Source organism: Myxocyprinus asiaticus, chromosome 46 (genome assembly GCF_019703515.2).
Source record: "Myxocyprinus asiaticus isolate MX2 ecotype Aquarium Trade chromosome 46, UBuf_Myxa_2, whole genome shotgun sequence".
NCBI lineage: Eukaryota > Metazoa > Chordata > Actinopteri > Cypriniformes > Catostomidae > Myxocyprinus > Myxocyprinus asiaticus.
Genome location: NC_059389.1, coordinates 17,897,157 through 17,910,483, shown reverse-complemented (window position 1 = coordinate 17,910,483; position 13,327 = coordinate 17,897,157). Strand labels below are relative to the sequence as shown.

General features: G+C 35.9%; 2 protein-coding genes across 5 annotated transcripts in view; both read left to right on the top strand.

Moving 5' to 3' along the window:
• The window catches only part of LOC127436053 (calcium-dependent secretion activator 2-like), a 225,334-nt gene extending 219,129 nt beyond the window's left edge, over positions 1-6,205 (top strand). For all 4 annotated transcript variants that reach the window (XM_051689966.1, XM_051689965.1, XM_051689964.1 and 1 more), the window contains 2 exons: positions 4,894-4,998; positions 5,317-6,205. In XM_051689966.1, the coding sequence (XP_051545926.1) occupies positions 4,894-4,998; positions 5,317-5,487 (276 nt within the window). In that variant the 3' untranslated portion in view covers positions 5,488-6,205. The remainder of the gene's footprint in view (positions 1-4,893; positions 4,999-5,316) is intronic.
• A 2,917-nt stretch (positions 6,206-9,122) lies between these two features.
• Positions 9,123-12,287, top strand: fezf1 (FEZ family zinc finger 1). The gene is made up of 4 exons (XM_051689883.1): positions 9,123-9,887; positions 10,362-10,496; positions 11,273-11,405; positions 11,573-12,287. Exons 1-4 carry the CDS (start codon positions 9,123-9,125, stop codon positions 11,830-11,832), a joined length of 1,293 nt encoding a protein of 430 aa, XP_051545843.1. The 3' UTR covers positions 11,833-12,287.
• Positions 12,288-13,327: the final 1,040 nt, after the last annotated feature.

Genomic DNA, 13,327 nt, shown 5'->3' with positions numbered 1-13,327 from the left:
GAAGTCATATAGGTTTGCATCAACATGAATGTGAGTACAGTAAATAATGACAGAATTTTAATTTTTGGGTGAACTATCCCTTTATTTTGTTTAAAACAAACTGCTCATTCTTTTAAGGAACACAATTTCAGAGACTGTAGATCCATAGTATGACAGAAACACTCAGCAGAGAACACACACACATGCTCACACAACCCTCCCACCCTGGTAACTCCAGACCAGATTGGCTTTGAAAATGTTTTATTCCGAGCCAGATTGGAGAGATGTAGTGTTTGATGGCTCCTCTTGATTTATTAGACCTTTGGCAATGGCACCGTATGGAAACAGGTGAGCGGAATAGATGTGCCCCGCACACCGGCAGCCCCTAATGTGTGTCACACACACACAGTCATGCACCAGGAGAGAGCGCCGAGAGCGAGGTCGCTATGTGTCACCGCAGAAGCTTCCTTATCAAACAGCCTGTGCGTGTGTGTTTGTGTGCACATTTGTGGTGTTCCAGTCTCTTGATAAGTTTGCGAATTCATCAATCTGTTTAGAAACACCTGATCTGATTAACTATTCGGTTAGCAATAACTTGTGGAAGTTTTTCATTTAGCTGTTTCTGCTTTAAATAGGGGAGACCGGGGCTAGTAGTCACACCTTTTACTCTAGTGTATATTTCTCAGGGAAGGTTTTTTTTAAGTCAGTTTTTGTATAGCCACATACCTTAAAGTCTTGGCTACAAAATAAGCTATTGAACATTTTTACTGTTCTTGCCCAGAAAAAAAAAAATCAATAAAGTTAATTGACCTATTGGCATATTGTCACACTATATGGGGCAAGTTGTCACACTGGAATTTGCTGTCACACCAGTGCTGTAGTTTTTATGTGAACATTGGGGGCTGACAGGGAAACGTGTCCCCACAATCACAACCACCAAAACCAAATCTACGCCTCCCTTCAAATCTACGCCAGCATTAAACAACCTATTATAGGCTTTTCTGCAAAATATAAAAAGTCAAACCTTTATGAAGTACAAAACGATTCAATAAACATTAAAAACTGAAAAGGTAACATACAAAAATATCAAAACTTTGTTTTGGCCAACAAATATATCAATTAATTAATTAGTATAAATCTAAACCTGCATTCCAAATGGCACAAATTATGCCTTCGGAGGGCACTTCAAAGGAAGAACAACATGATTTAATTGCAAAATCAAACAGAATTTGCAATAAAAATGACATTAAACCTCATGAGACCCGAGTGTGACTGTTGTGTGCATTTTCCATTTCTTTTTTGATTTGTAACTAGTAGCACCTAATAAAAAAGTTTTAAAAAATTCTAGAGCCAATAGTTTTCCTAAAAATTGATGTCCACATATGTGGACAGCGGGACTAAGTTGTGAAATTATAAATAATATCAAACTATAGAAAGTCAAAGTAATGCCCAGTATTATCCATAACTATCATGTTTTTTCAACTTTTTGAGGGAATAATGTCTCAAAATCCACGTATTTGGACATCATGTTTATCAGCGTGCTGAGGCGTGAAAAATGTATGAATTCTTTAAAGCAGCATATCAAATGAAACTAGAGATGCTACTCTTTACAACCAAACAGATTTCAATGAAAAAACTTCTTACCAGAGGCACTTTTGTTGGCTCTGCGCCTGAAGAAGTGCTTCTCGGAAATCAGCGTCATGTTGTTGTGTCACCAGAAGTTTAACCCTTAAATGACTAGAGTCTTGTGAATGGTATTCAGTCAGTTTAAATTCATTTAAATTATGTGTTGCTAGTGAAGCCAAAATACAAGGGTCGTACCAGGTCAAAAAAGTTAGTTCTGAATGACAATTATTTTTTTTTATTTTTTTTGTTCACGTTTACCCAAGATTTCTAACAAAAATATAATGTGTGAAAATTGACTTTGGAGGGAAGAATTCACAAAAATTATTCTAATTGAAGGGGATTTTGAATTAGGTGTTTGAAACCAACATATACAAAACCTCTTCTAGAAATAAAAAAACATATTTGCACAATTAGACTTTAGCCTCAAAATCTTATCGTTACTGTGATAGGCTATAGCCCTTATGACAACTTCCCCGGTGTGATGAATAGTCCCGTTCTCCCCTATATTTCCGTCTATGTTTGCGTCTAATCGCACACTCCTCTGGCTGTTTCTTCTTAATGGATCTAAGAGCTTGTGTACATCAGGCCAACGATTGTTGTGTACCGCTGAACCTGAGAGAAGATGTGCTAGGAAACAAGAAAATCAGTCGCCGCATGCCCTTGCAGGCTGCAGCCTGTTTGTCCGAGGCTGTAAATCACAGTGATTAAGGAAGCAATGAGGACTGCACGGCGAGGAGCAGTGGCCCTCAGCCTGGTCACAGGTGCCGAGCCTGCCCTCTCCTGCCTTTCTAATGAACCAGACAAGTGGACACTTAAGCATGTGATTACCAACATGCGAGACGAAGATTCATCTGCTGATATGGAGAAATGCATTGCCGTTCCTTCACCTTCCACAATTAGGACCACCGTCATCTGTTTCCCCAGCCAGCCTAAGTGTTCAAAATGTGTCCTAGTTCAAATTACAAATAGATACAATGGAGGTTCAATGAAAACAGGCCACTAAGTGATATTTGAAGAAAAAAAAAAAAAATGGATGATGCTTTGGCCATATACAATAACATCATACTCTGAGCATCGAGTGAATATGGACAATCAAATCTCCGTCCTTTTAACTTTCAGCAACTTGAGCTAAAGATTTTGAAATGATATTAGCGATCTGAATGCAAACTGATTTATTAGACATGGACTGGTGTCAGATACAGTTGCAATCGAAATTATTCAACCCCCCCAAGACAGTAAGGATTTACAAAGGTAAGCTTATCTGATGACCCAGATTTTTAAATTTTACATCTTTATCAGTTGAGTGACACAAAGTCATAGTGTGAATATATAACCTAATATTTCTAAATAGCAGGATTTTTTTAAAATACAGCCATGTCATAATTATTCAACCCCTATTGCATGTAGCTGTTTCTTAAATATGTAAGGCTACACAAGTAATTGTTTTAAAACAAAATTAAGTCATCAATCTGCAATGGTACTTTTTTTTTTTTTTTAATTTAAGTTTAAGAGTTGTAAGCAAAAATATATTTCTATGCAAAAAATGCAATTAAAAATAAGCTGTCTCAAAAGCTAATAGAGGAGATTATTTCATTACACAAGAAAGGTCATGGCTAAAAGTACATTTCCAAGGCACTTCAATTTCCAATAGACAAAGTTGGCAGCACCACTCATACATTTTTTTAATATGGTACAACTGCAACCTTCTTGGGGTGTGGAAGAAAGCAAAACTTCACCAAGGGAAATGTTGACTTGAATATTCAAGAAGTAATTAGGAAAGACCTGTGGAGTCCTGGAAGAAGGTTTTATAGATGTATGACACTAAACTGAAAATGAGTTTTAGACCCATGGGTCAGCAGTACATCTGGAGTAAGATGACAAGGTGATGACAAGAACAACACCATCCCCACAGTCAAGCATGGAGGTGGGTCAGTCCTGTTATGGGGGTGTTTTGTGGCTGCAGGAAACGGCTGTCCTGACTATGTGACTGACACCATGGATTCTTTCAGCCGTCAGTGTGTAAATTGAAGCTCGTGATCAGTGGATTTTCCAGTAAAACAATAACACCAAGGATACATCCAAGTTGTCCAAAATCTGGTCCAGGGATAGGTCCTTAAATGGCCCTTTCAGTCCATCATTAAAATCCCATTGCAAACCTTTGTTGGGATTTCAAGGAAGTAGTGGCAGCACAGAAACCAAAGAATGTCAATGAGCTGGAAGCTTTTGCTCATGAGAAATATGTAAAAAGTCTAATAGAGAGGTGTCCGAAGCCTGAGAACACTTACCTGAAACATTTATTTGCTGTTATTAAGGATAAAGGATGCTCCACAAATGATTGACTTTGGGGGTTGAATATTTTTTACATGACATTTGTGGAGAGAATTAGTTATTTTTTATTTTAAAATTCGGGTAATCTGAACTCTTTGTTCTCAAAATCACTCAAATGTGTATTAAAACACTTTGACTGTTTACTGAGGTTTTAGTTGATGTTTTAATTCACATCACCAGAATGTATTGCTGGTCAGGGGGGTTGAATAATTTCAATTGCAACTGTAGTCCTTATGCACACCAATTCACTGTTTGCTTTTTCTGTTAATAGAAATACCATATCAGTAATATCATATCACGGAAAGGCCGGCCTTCTGAATTGCTAATTATACGGGTGCAATGAAATGGACATGTACAAGGACGTAGATTTGGCTTGAACATTTTTTTTGGGGGGGGGGGGGTTACCTCCCCACCATCCCCCCTGGAATCTACACCCCTGAACACATACAGTATTATGAAGGTGTTTTAGTGCAAATAGTGACTCCTTTACACACATATGCAAGTGTTAGCCCTGTAATTAGTAGGTTCAGTATCTTTAGCTGTAATCAGTTTATTATTATGTGTGATGTGACCTCATGATATTTGGGGCAAGAGAAGATACTTATAGCAAATTCGGTAATTAGCAATGAACATTGAAACATTAGACTCTTAATGTGAACATTAAATAGGCAATCATACTTTTTTTGCAGCTGCCTTGATAAAAAAGGTTGTAAGTAGCTGACTGAATCATATAATGAAGCTTTGTGTATTATAAAAATAAATGACTTTATAGAATATGTTTCTAGGTATAAAATTTCAAGACACAATTTGGGAGGGGGAGGAGGGGTTATGTCTTTTTATTTGCTTAAAGGACTGGAACTGCAGAGAGGAATGTTTATTTTTTTTTTATTTATTTTTTTTGCATCATATTTTGATGTCCCCTTTAGGTCAAGGATTGTCTTTTTTTCCTCATGTCCACAGCAATGGTACAACTCTTTCATGAAGGCAGTTTGTGTCTGGCTGACAGACAGGCTCGACCAGCAGCTGCATGTTTACCAACTCAAAACTCTCATCAAGATTGTCAAGGTAAAAAAAAAAAGTGAATACAGTGTGAAGACTTTGTTAGAAATTCTGTTGATGCTAATTGACCATGACAAGAGTGTCAAGTTTAGCTTGGCTGCACAAGGAATTCCATTACCCAGATAATAAGAGATTAATTAGTACATGAGTGCCGTTTCCTGATGTATGATTTTGAACAGAAGTCAAAAGAGGTTTTAGCATGGGAAATGTACCTTAAACTATTTAATTGTTTCCTAGTTTATAATTCTGCGGTGTACTGAGTTTTTTATTTATTTATTTATTTATGTGTGTTTGCTTGCTTTTTTCTATATTTTCATTGTGCAGAAGTCATACCGTGACTTTCGGCTACAAGGCGTGCTGGACGGCACTTTGAACAACAAGAGCTACGAGACTGTTTACAACCGCCTCACTATCGAGGAAGCCACTGCGGCCGTGTCTGCCACCGACGGCCTCCAGGGCATCACCATGCGGGACAGCGATGAAGAGGAGGGTTAATGTCCCACCTATACGGGTTGTCATTATCTCAAAGGCGATACGAAAAGGCCAAATTCCAGCTCTCCTGATTGGAGCTTACGCTTTATGCTCCCCAGCCAGTGCTACGGTGCCCTTTTGTCTAAGCTGCGGTATACCGATGTCACTATGCTTTTAAAAAACTCTCATTGGCCACTTACAGACAGCTCCAGTGTCCGTGTCTCTGTCATTCTGTAATTGATGTGTGGTGATATGGTGGCCCGTCACGTAACGAGGCAGGTTCGAACCGTGATTGTCTAATGTGATAGCAGGAAGAAGGCACATTAAGGACTAACCAATTATATGGGTTTGTAAGTGTAGCATAGAAATGGTGTAAAAGCTAGAAATACAGACTGAGAGGGAAGTAGTGTTCGCTTGTGTGCTGTTTTTTTTTTTTTTTTTTTTTTTTTTTGCATCAGCTTGGGATCCTCAGTCCAAAGCCCCAAATATGATGGATGAAATGCTAGTTGTTCACAGTTTATTCAATGAAATTGTGCCACTATTTCAATCAATAGCTATGAGTTCAAGTTCAGATTCTTCTGTAGAAGTAACAGTCTGGTGTATCTAGTATGTTTTCAGTGTCCAACTATGTTGCAGATGAAAGATGTCATTGAATTAAAAAAAAAAAATTGTATATTTCTATTGTCTTTGTGCACCTGAGTTTGCCCAGGTGTCTTTTAAGTGTTAGAATTAAAGTGTTTTAATGTCACCTCTCTTGTGTTTTATGTGTTTTTCTATTTAAATTTGACACACATGAACACATAGTATAAACAGATTTGTTGAAAGGCTGCATGAAACAGTTCATGAACAATTATGTAAGCTATGTTGAAACTGATCTTAAGCAAAAAACAAACAAAAAAACAACAACAAAATAACTTGAAAGACATTCAGTCCGCCTCATTCAAAAGATAGCTCCCAATATATTTTTTAATATTTATACTTATTAATGTGTATCTATATTCTACATAAACTTGCATGTGTAGAGCAAAACCAGACAGTAAAAAAATAAAGTAAAAAGTAACATTGGGAGTGTTGCACAACATTATGCATAAAGGGTTTGTATATTATGAATTTTTTACTTGTCAGGGTTGCATTATGTTTTAAAAAAACATAATGCAATCAAAGTAACAAGATTACTAGATATTTTTCTGTAGGACTACCACATTTAATAAACGTATATTAAACAAAGAATAAGAAACACTGATGTTATACATGTCCAGAATATACCCCCCTTAGATGGTCTGTATTTTGTAATGTTTTTATGCTTTAACTTAATTTTAATTCTTGGTTTACGTATTGAACAGCTTGTGTGCAGTTTTATGAATGTTCTGATCTGTATATCTGTATCAGTTTTATTGTGTGTGACACGGAACAGATTATAAAGATATATATGGCGCCATGCATAAGAATAAGCTTATAAATGCAGCATTATAGTCTTTCGATGTTTTCCTGAATGTTTTCACAAAATACGAGTATAATAATAAATGTAAGCAAAGTTAAAATAAGATGGAGAAAATATACTGTATATTATATAATCGCCATTTATTTATCGACGACTTTTAAAGCTAAAATTATTTTAAAATGCACAATAAAAAAATAAAAAATAAAAAAAATTCTTGTATTTTGGCGTTGGCTGTGTTTACTGTGCCGTCTACACCAGAGACCTTAAACATCTGAAACACCATTGTGGAAAAAAATCATTCAAATCTGACTATTTAAATCACATTAATTGCATTTTTGTAGCGAAAATATGGGCTACTTTGAAAGTGTATTTTTCTCGAACCAGATGGACTATAATTGAAAACTAGACAGTAAAAAATAACATTAAAATGATCGTCCCCGCAATGAACTAACTAAAGTCGAGATTATTGTCACAAATATCAGCAGAATATGTCTCACATTTTGTCGGCAGGATGCAGAGTGTTTTAACTCAACAAAATCACCGTGAAAACACGTCACATCATGGCGGAAAAGAAACAAATATTAAGACGCATTTGTTACGGAGGACTTATTTTCTCGTTTTGCATTAACACAGCTGAAGAAATCCGAGAAGCAGCATATGACAACAGTGAGGCGACTGCTTATTATGTTGAAAAGCTCCAAATTGCTGGTTATTTGATACCCATCTGTTTCCAGTTGAACAGCAGTCAAAATTAGCTTTGTTCTAAAGTCGTCCTGAAAACACAAACGTTATCATTTTAGCGCCTTTTTTAGTACAGCCATTATAAAAAAAAAAAATCAATACGTCCAAATAATGTAGGTTATATTTCAGAATAAATATGCTAAACATACAAATATTGAAAGCAGGATACGTCCTCAACGCCCTAATTTTCCAAATATGTTACCTTTTAACTGAATAATCCTTCAAGAAAGATTTCTCCGCATGGAATTAGTGTCAACAGTATTTCACAGCGAGCGCGCGACTCTCTCTCACTCTCTCCTCGTGGCATGATCTCAGCTCCTTGGAGGCGTTTTACTGTTAATACCTTGCGTTTGGCGCACAATTCCCAGCTGAAATATCCTCAAGAGTTTGCGTTTGTAAACGAAGGTCGTAGATCTGGTGCGAAATATAGCCTAGCTTTTCCTGAAGTCAATGTTTTTTTATGTGCGCGTGAAGTGGCGCGAAAATGTATTGGCTGCATGAACACTATAATAATCATGAAACAAATTAATAAAAAATACATAGTATATAGCCTAGCTTTTAATTAAATAAGATGCCAAATAAAATGATTGCAAAAATCATGTATGCTAATGGTCGCGTGAACTTTCTCTAATGACAAATAAATGCTTTTTTATATAATTATCATTTACATTCCATTATATGTATTCGAATTGTGAGTTAAGGCCTACATAATTGACAATCGATAATTTGACATAGGCTAATTGTCAAATCAAGTGCACTATATCCAATATAGGCCAGTGTCCATGATATTTACAAGTCGGTTCGGTGTTATTCAGTCTTTGTTGTGTTACCTTACTACATGTTTCACCAGTAATGCACTGCATAATGCAAACATCCCGGCCCATGCACCAAACTAATGTAATCGTTAAGGTTTGACAAAGTTTGACATAAAGTGAAATAAGGTAAGGTTGAGTTTTCATATGTCAAATGTTGACAAATATGACGCTTGCAGTGACCCCAGCAAAGCGCGCGCCTGTCATCTTGCTCGAAGTAAAAATGATGTCACAGCGAGTCGGGAGGGGACCGGAGATTCGCCAAACGTTTTACAGTTGAACAAGAAGACGCGCGTGGTAATAAAGAGCACCTTCTTGAGTTTGTCACCCACAGCAGTGTGTAGGACAATTGCAGAGATTGAGAGAGAGACAGAGAGAGAGAGAGAGCCACTAGTGATTGATACAACTAAGTCGAGCATCTGGCTGCTTTACGTGTCTTTGACTTGCGCACGTCGCGAGCCCCTAGTTGCGCTATTGACAAAACACGCTTTATTGAGCAGTCCGGGGCGGACATAAGTGCTGATTGTCCGCAATTGACAAGCGGCGGAGCAGCCGAGGGGGCCGTGTAGAGCAAGACTGCGCTTGATGATGTCTTTTCTTGCGGGTCACTGAGAGGAATCCAACTTATCTACTTGCTTGACGCAGGTAGTGTTGCGCTCAAAGTCATGGACAGCGCGCTGTACCACTCAGCAGGTATATTTGGCGCCCCTTCGGCTTCGGGAAGTTTAACGACTGGAGGAAGCATGATCACCAGCTCCAAGCCTCTCGCTTTTTCGATCGAAAGGATTATGGCCAGGACGCCCGAGCCAAAGTCAATACCGTTCCCGAACTTGTTTCACGCTCCCGTGGGGAAAGCGGACCCCAAGCAGCCTCCCGCTCCGCTGCACTGCATGATCCCCCTCATGCCGCTCGCCTGCGAGCCGTCTCATAAACTTCACATCAATGGAATAGACGCCAATCACTCCGATGCTTTTTCAAACAGTACGAACGAATTGGTGAATTATAAAAACGAGCAGCAAAATGCGACACCCGCCATCGGACAATACAAACTCTTTCGCCCACGTGTAGTGAACCAGTCCTCGTTCCACGCGATGGGCGCCGCTGTGTGTTACCTGAACTGCGGGGAAAGTGCGTGTCCGCCTCACGCGGGTCTGGTCAACTTTCACCCCATGGCTTCGTATCTTCTCAACAGCCCTCTGCATGCGCGTCAGAAGAGCCTCTTTTCCACCGACAAAAGTAAAGCGGGCAACGCTGCGGACAGGTTTCCTCAGAACGTGACTTTCAAGGAACTTTCTCAGACTCATCTGCACCATTACATGAAGGAGAGTGCGCAGATCCTGTCGGAGAAATTGTTCAAGAACTCAGCGAAATTAAGCAGCGGCTCTCCTCAAACCAAACCAAAAGTGTTCACCTGTGAAGTTTGTGGCAAGGTGAGCAGAGCGACATCGAACGAGGCTGTCTTCTGTTTTATATATATATATATATATTTTATTAATAATAATAATTATATATTTTATTCATATATATATATAATTATTATTATTAATATATATTGTTTAATATATATATTGATATTATTATTATTAATATATATTGTGTTTTATTCATATATATATATATATATATATATATATATATATATATATATATATATAATTATATTATTATTATTAATATATTGTTTAATATATATATATATATTATTAATATATATTATATATATATATATATATATATATATGTATGATAATAATAATAATAATATATATATATATATATATATATATATATATATATATATATATATATATATATATATATATATACATATATATATATTATTATTATTATTAATATATATTGTGTTTTATATAATTAACAGAAAGTGCATTTCAAATTTCCAGGTATTCAACGCACACTATAATTTAACGCGACACATGCCGGTTCACACGGGCGCCAGGCCGTTCGTGTGCAAAGTATGCGGCAAAGGATTCAGACAAGCGAGTACTCTCTGTCGCCATAAAATCATCCACACTCAGGTAATACAGTGAACAACAAATAACTGTAGTTAAATGACATTGTTGCTGCTGTTGAGTCAACTGAGTGTCAGTTTAAGAAAATGTATCACAATTGCAATTTGTGTAATTTATAATAAGGCTAATATAATTGCTAGTGCAGGTAGATTATCAGTAGCCTAAATATAGTCCTATAAGAAATTAGGAAACAGAAATCTGATATATGGCCATATATGAACACACATATTAAATTAGAGTTCATATATTTGAGTAGGCTACATATATTTGGGAAAATACAGGCTGTTACATAAAACCGGCCATTTTTTGTAGTATTTTGAAATATATTTTGCATATATGCACAAGACTTTTATATCAGTGAAAAGCATATATGAACATATATTTCATAAGATTTCTGTAAATGTCGGTCATATATTTATGCTTAAAACAATTATCAAAATGTAGGCTATAATGCATGTCAAAATTATGTAATAAATTTGTTAAAAGCCCTAGCATTTTTCATTCATTTTCAAATATTTCTTTTTTACTTTTATAATATTTTAGAAAGTATTGGATTGTTTCCTGACGAGAGATTCGTTTTAGTTTCAATAATAATAATACTGTTATTACATAGTAATAACCAATAAAACCACCTAATGTTAATAATAAAGGATTTAATGGTTGTTATTCATTTTTAGTCTTTCATACTGTGATGCACCAGTTTATCATTCAGATTAATATGACTTTAAATGTCAATTAAAACATTTCTATTCAATGACAGCCCAAGCTTTGTTTCTCTGCAGGAAAAACCGCATAAATGCAACCAATGTGGCAAAGCTTTCAACAGAAGTTCAACTCTTAACACCCATACACGAATTCATGCGGGATACAAACCTTTTATTTGTGAATTCTGTGGCAAAGGATTTCACCAGAAAGGTATGGGAAGCCTGCTTTTTTTTTATGGGGTTTTATAATATTTAATTAAAATTAAAAATTAAAATATTAAATAGATAGATAGAATTTATATTATTGCATAAAATATAATACTGGGTTTGGAGCCTCACATTTGTGTGTGTGTGTGTTTTTTTTTTTTTTTTTTTAAGGTAACTACAAGAACCACAAACTGACTCACAGCGGAGAAAAACAGTTCAAGTGCAATATCTGCAACAAAGCCTTCCATCAGGTGTACAACCTCACATTTCACATGCACACGCACAATGACAAGAAGCCTTTCACGTGTCCAACATGCGGCAAGGGTTTCTGCAGGAACTTTGACCTTAAAAAACATATTAGGAAACTGCACGACATTTCCCTAGCACCCCGCTCTCCATCAACGCCAACTGGAAATCTGGAGGGTCAGTAAAACACCTACATCCCCTGTGTTAGGTTAATCCATAATAATAATCCAAATCTAATCGCGCATGCAACCTTTTATTTTTTTAAATGTATTTTTTATTATTATTTTTATGATTTTAAGCGACCGAATATTTTGGTCTACCATCATTGTTGAAGCTTGTTTGTGAATGGTAGATTATGATTACATAATTATTTTTACTCTCAGGAAACGACAGTTTTATTTATTTGAAACGGTACTTGTTGTCATTAACTTAAAGAGAGTAATTGAAACACGCATATGTAACACTGATTCTTGTGACCACTGTGTATTTTACCCCCATTTTATACGTTTATTATTTATACAGTTCTTTGTATTAGCTATATACTGTTTGACAATTGTAAACGTTTTGTTAAATCAATGTGAATATATATGCAAGGTTTTGTTGAATATTTCCAATGACATCTGGTCTGTCAAAAAGATTATAAAAATATGATAAAGGGGGCAGGAAAGCAAAATAAATAAAACATATCTTATGATATTTTTTTTTCCTGTGTTGAATAAATGCATATTGCTTTTTTTTTTTTTTTTTTTTTTTTTTACGGCTCTCTAAATAAGACTTTTGGGGATAATTGATCATATCTTAGAGACTGCGACAAAATAAATATGGTAAAAGGGAGATTAAGCGTCCTCGTTTATCCCATCCGTTTTTTTTTTTTCCTGTTTTTTTTTTTTGTTGTTGTTTTTTTTGTGTGTGTGTGTGTGTGTGTGTGTGTGTGAAAACTAATTAGCCTAATTAAGGAAGATTTGAACGCCCCGGCAATGTCCATTAAGGTATGTAGTAACAAATTATTATACACAAATTAAATTATAGTGTGTAATCACACACAATAAGATTAACTAAATAAAATCTAAACGCATTAATAAGAATACTAACAATTCAGTATCATCATGGTACCTGTTACTGTCATCAGCATTGCAGCACACACGATCTGTCAAGACATTGAGTTTCGTGTTAGTCTATTATCAGAAGAAAAGGCGCCCTCTGGTGAAGAGAGATAAAAGGACAGATAGTCTGTGGGAAAACAACCGATTGCAAAATTGTCAGGTCCTGAGCCCTGTATATCACGTATTAATCTGCAGATTGCAGGCAAAGCCAAGATCAAATAGAGGCACCAGAGTTGCTTTTTAAATTCTTTGCTTTATGATTGAGATTAGTTATTTGAACAATAATGTCAATGATTTGATTCAGATCTTTGAATGTATAGTTATTTCAAGACACTGTATGCTTTACTGTATGATTTCAGCAACAATTAAGCCTTCTTCAGCACCACAAGTCTTAACAGCTCCGAAGTTTACTTAAAAATTCTCTAAAATGCTTACAGTTTTCTTATTATTTCTGATTTGAAGTGTGCACTTATTAACTGCAATGCTTACATGCATAAAATATTTTTTTTCTTGAAGAGCATAATTTGAATCTTGTGCAGCTTCTCATTTCTGCTAATTTTATGCATAAACTGTCTAA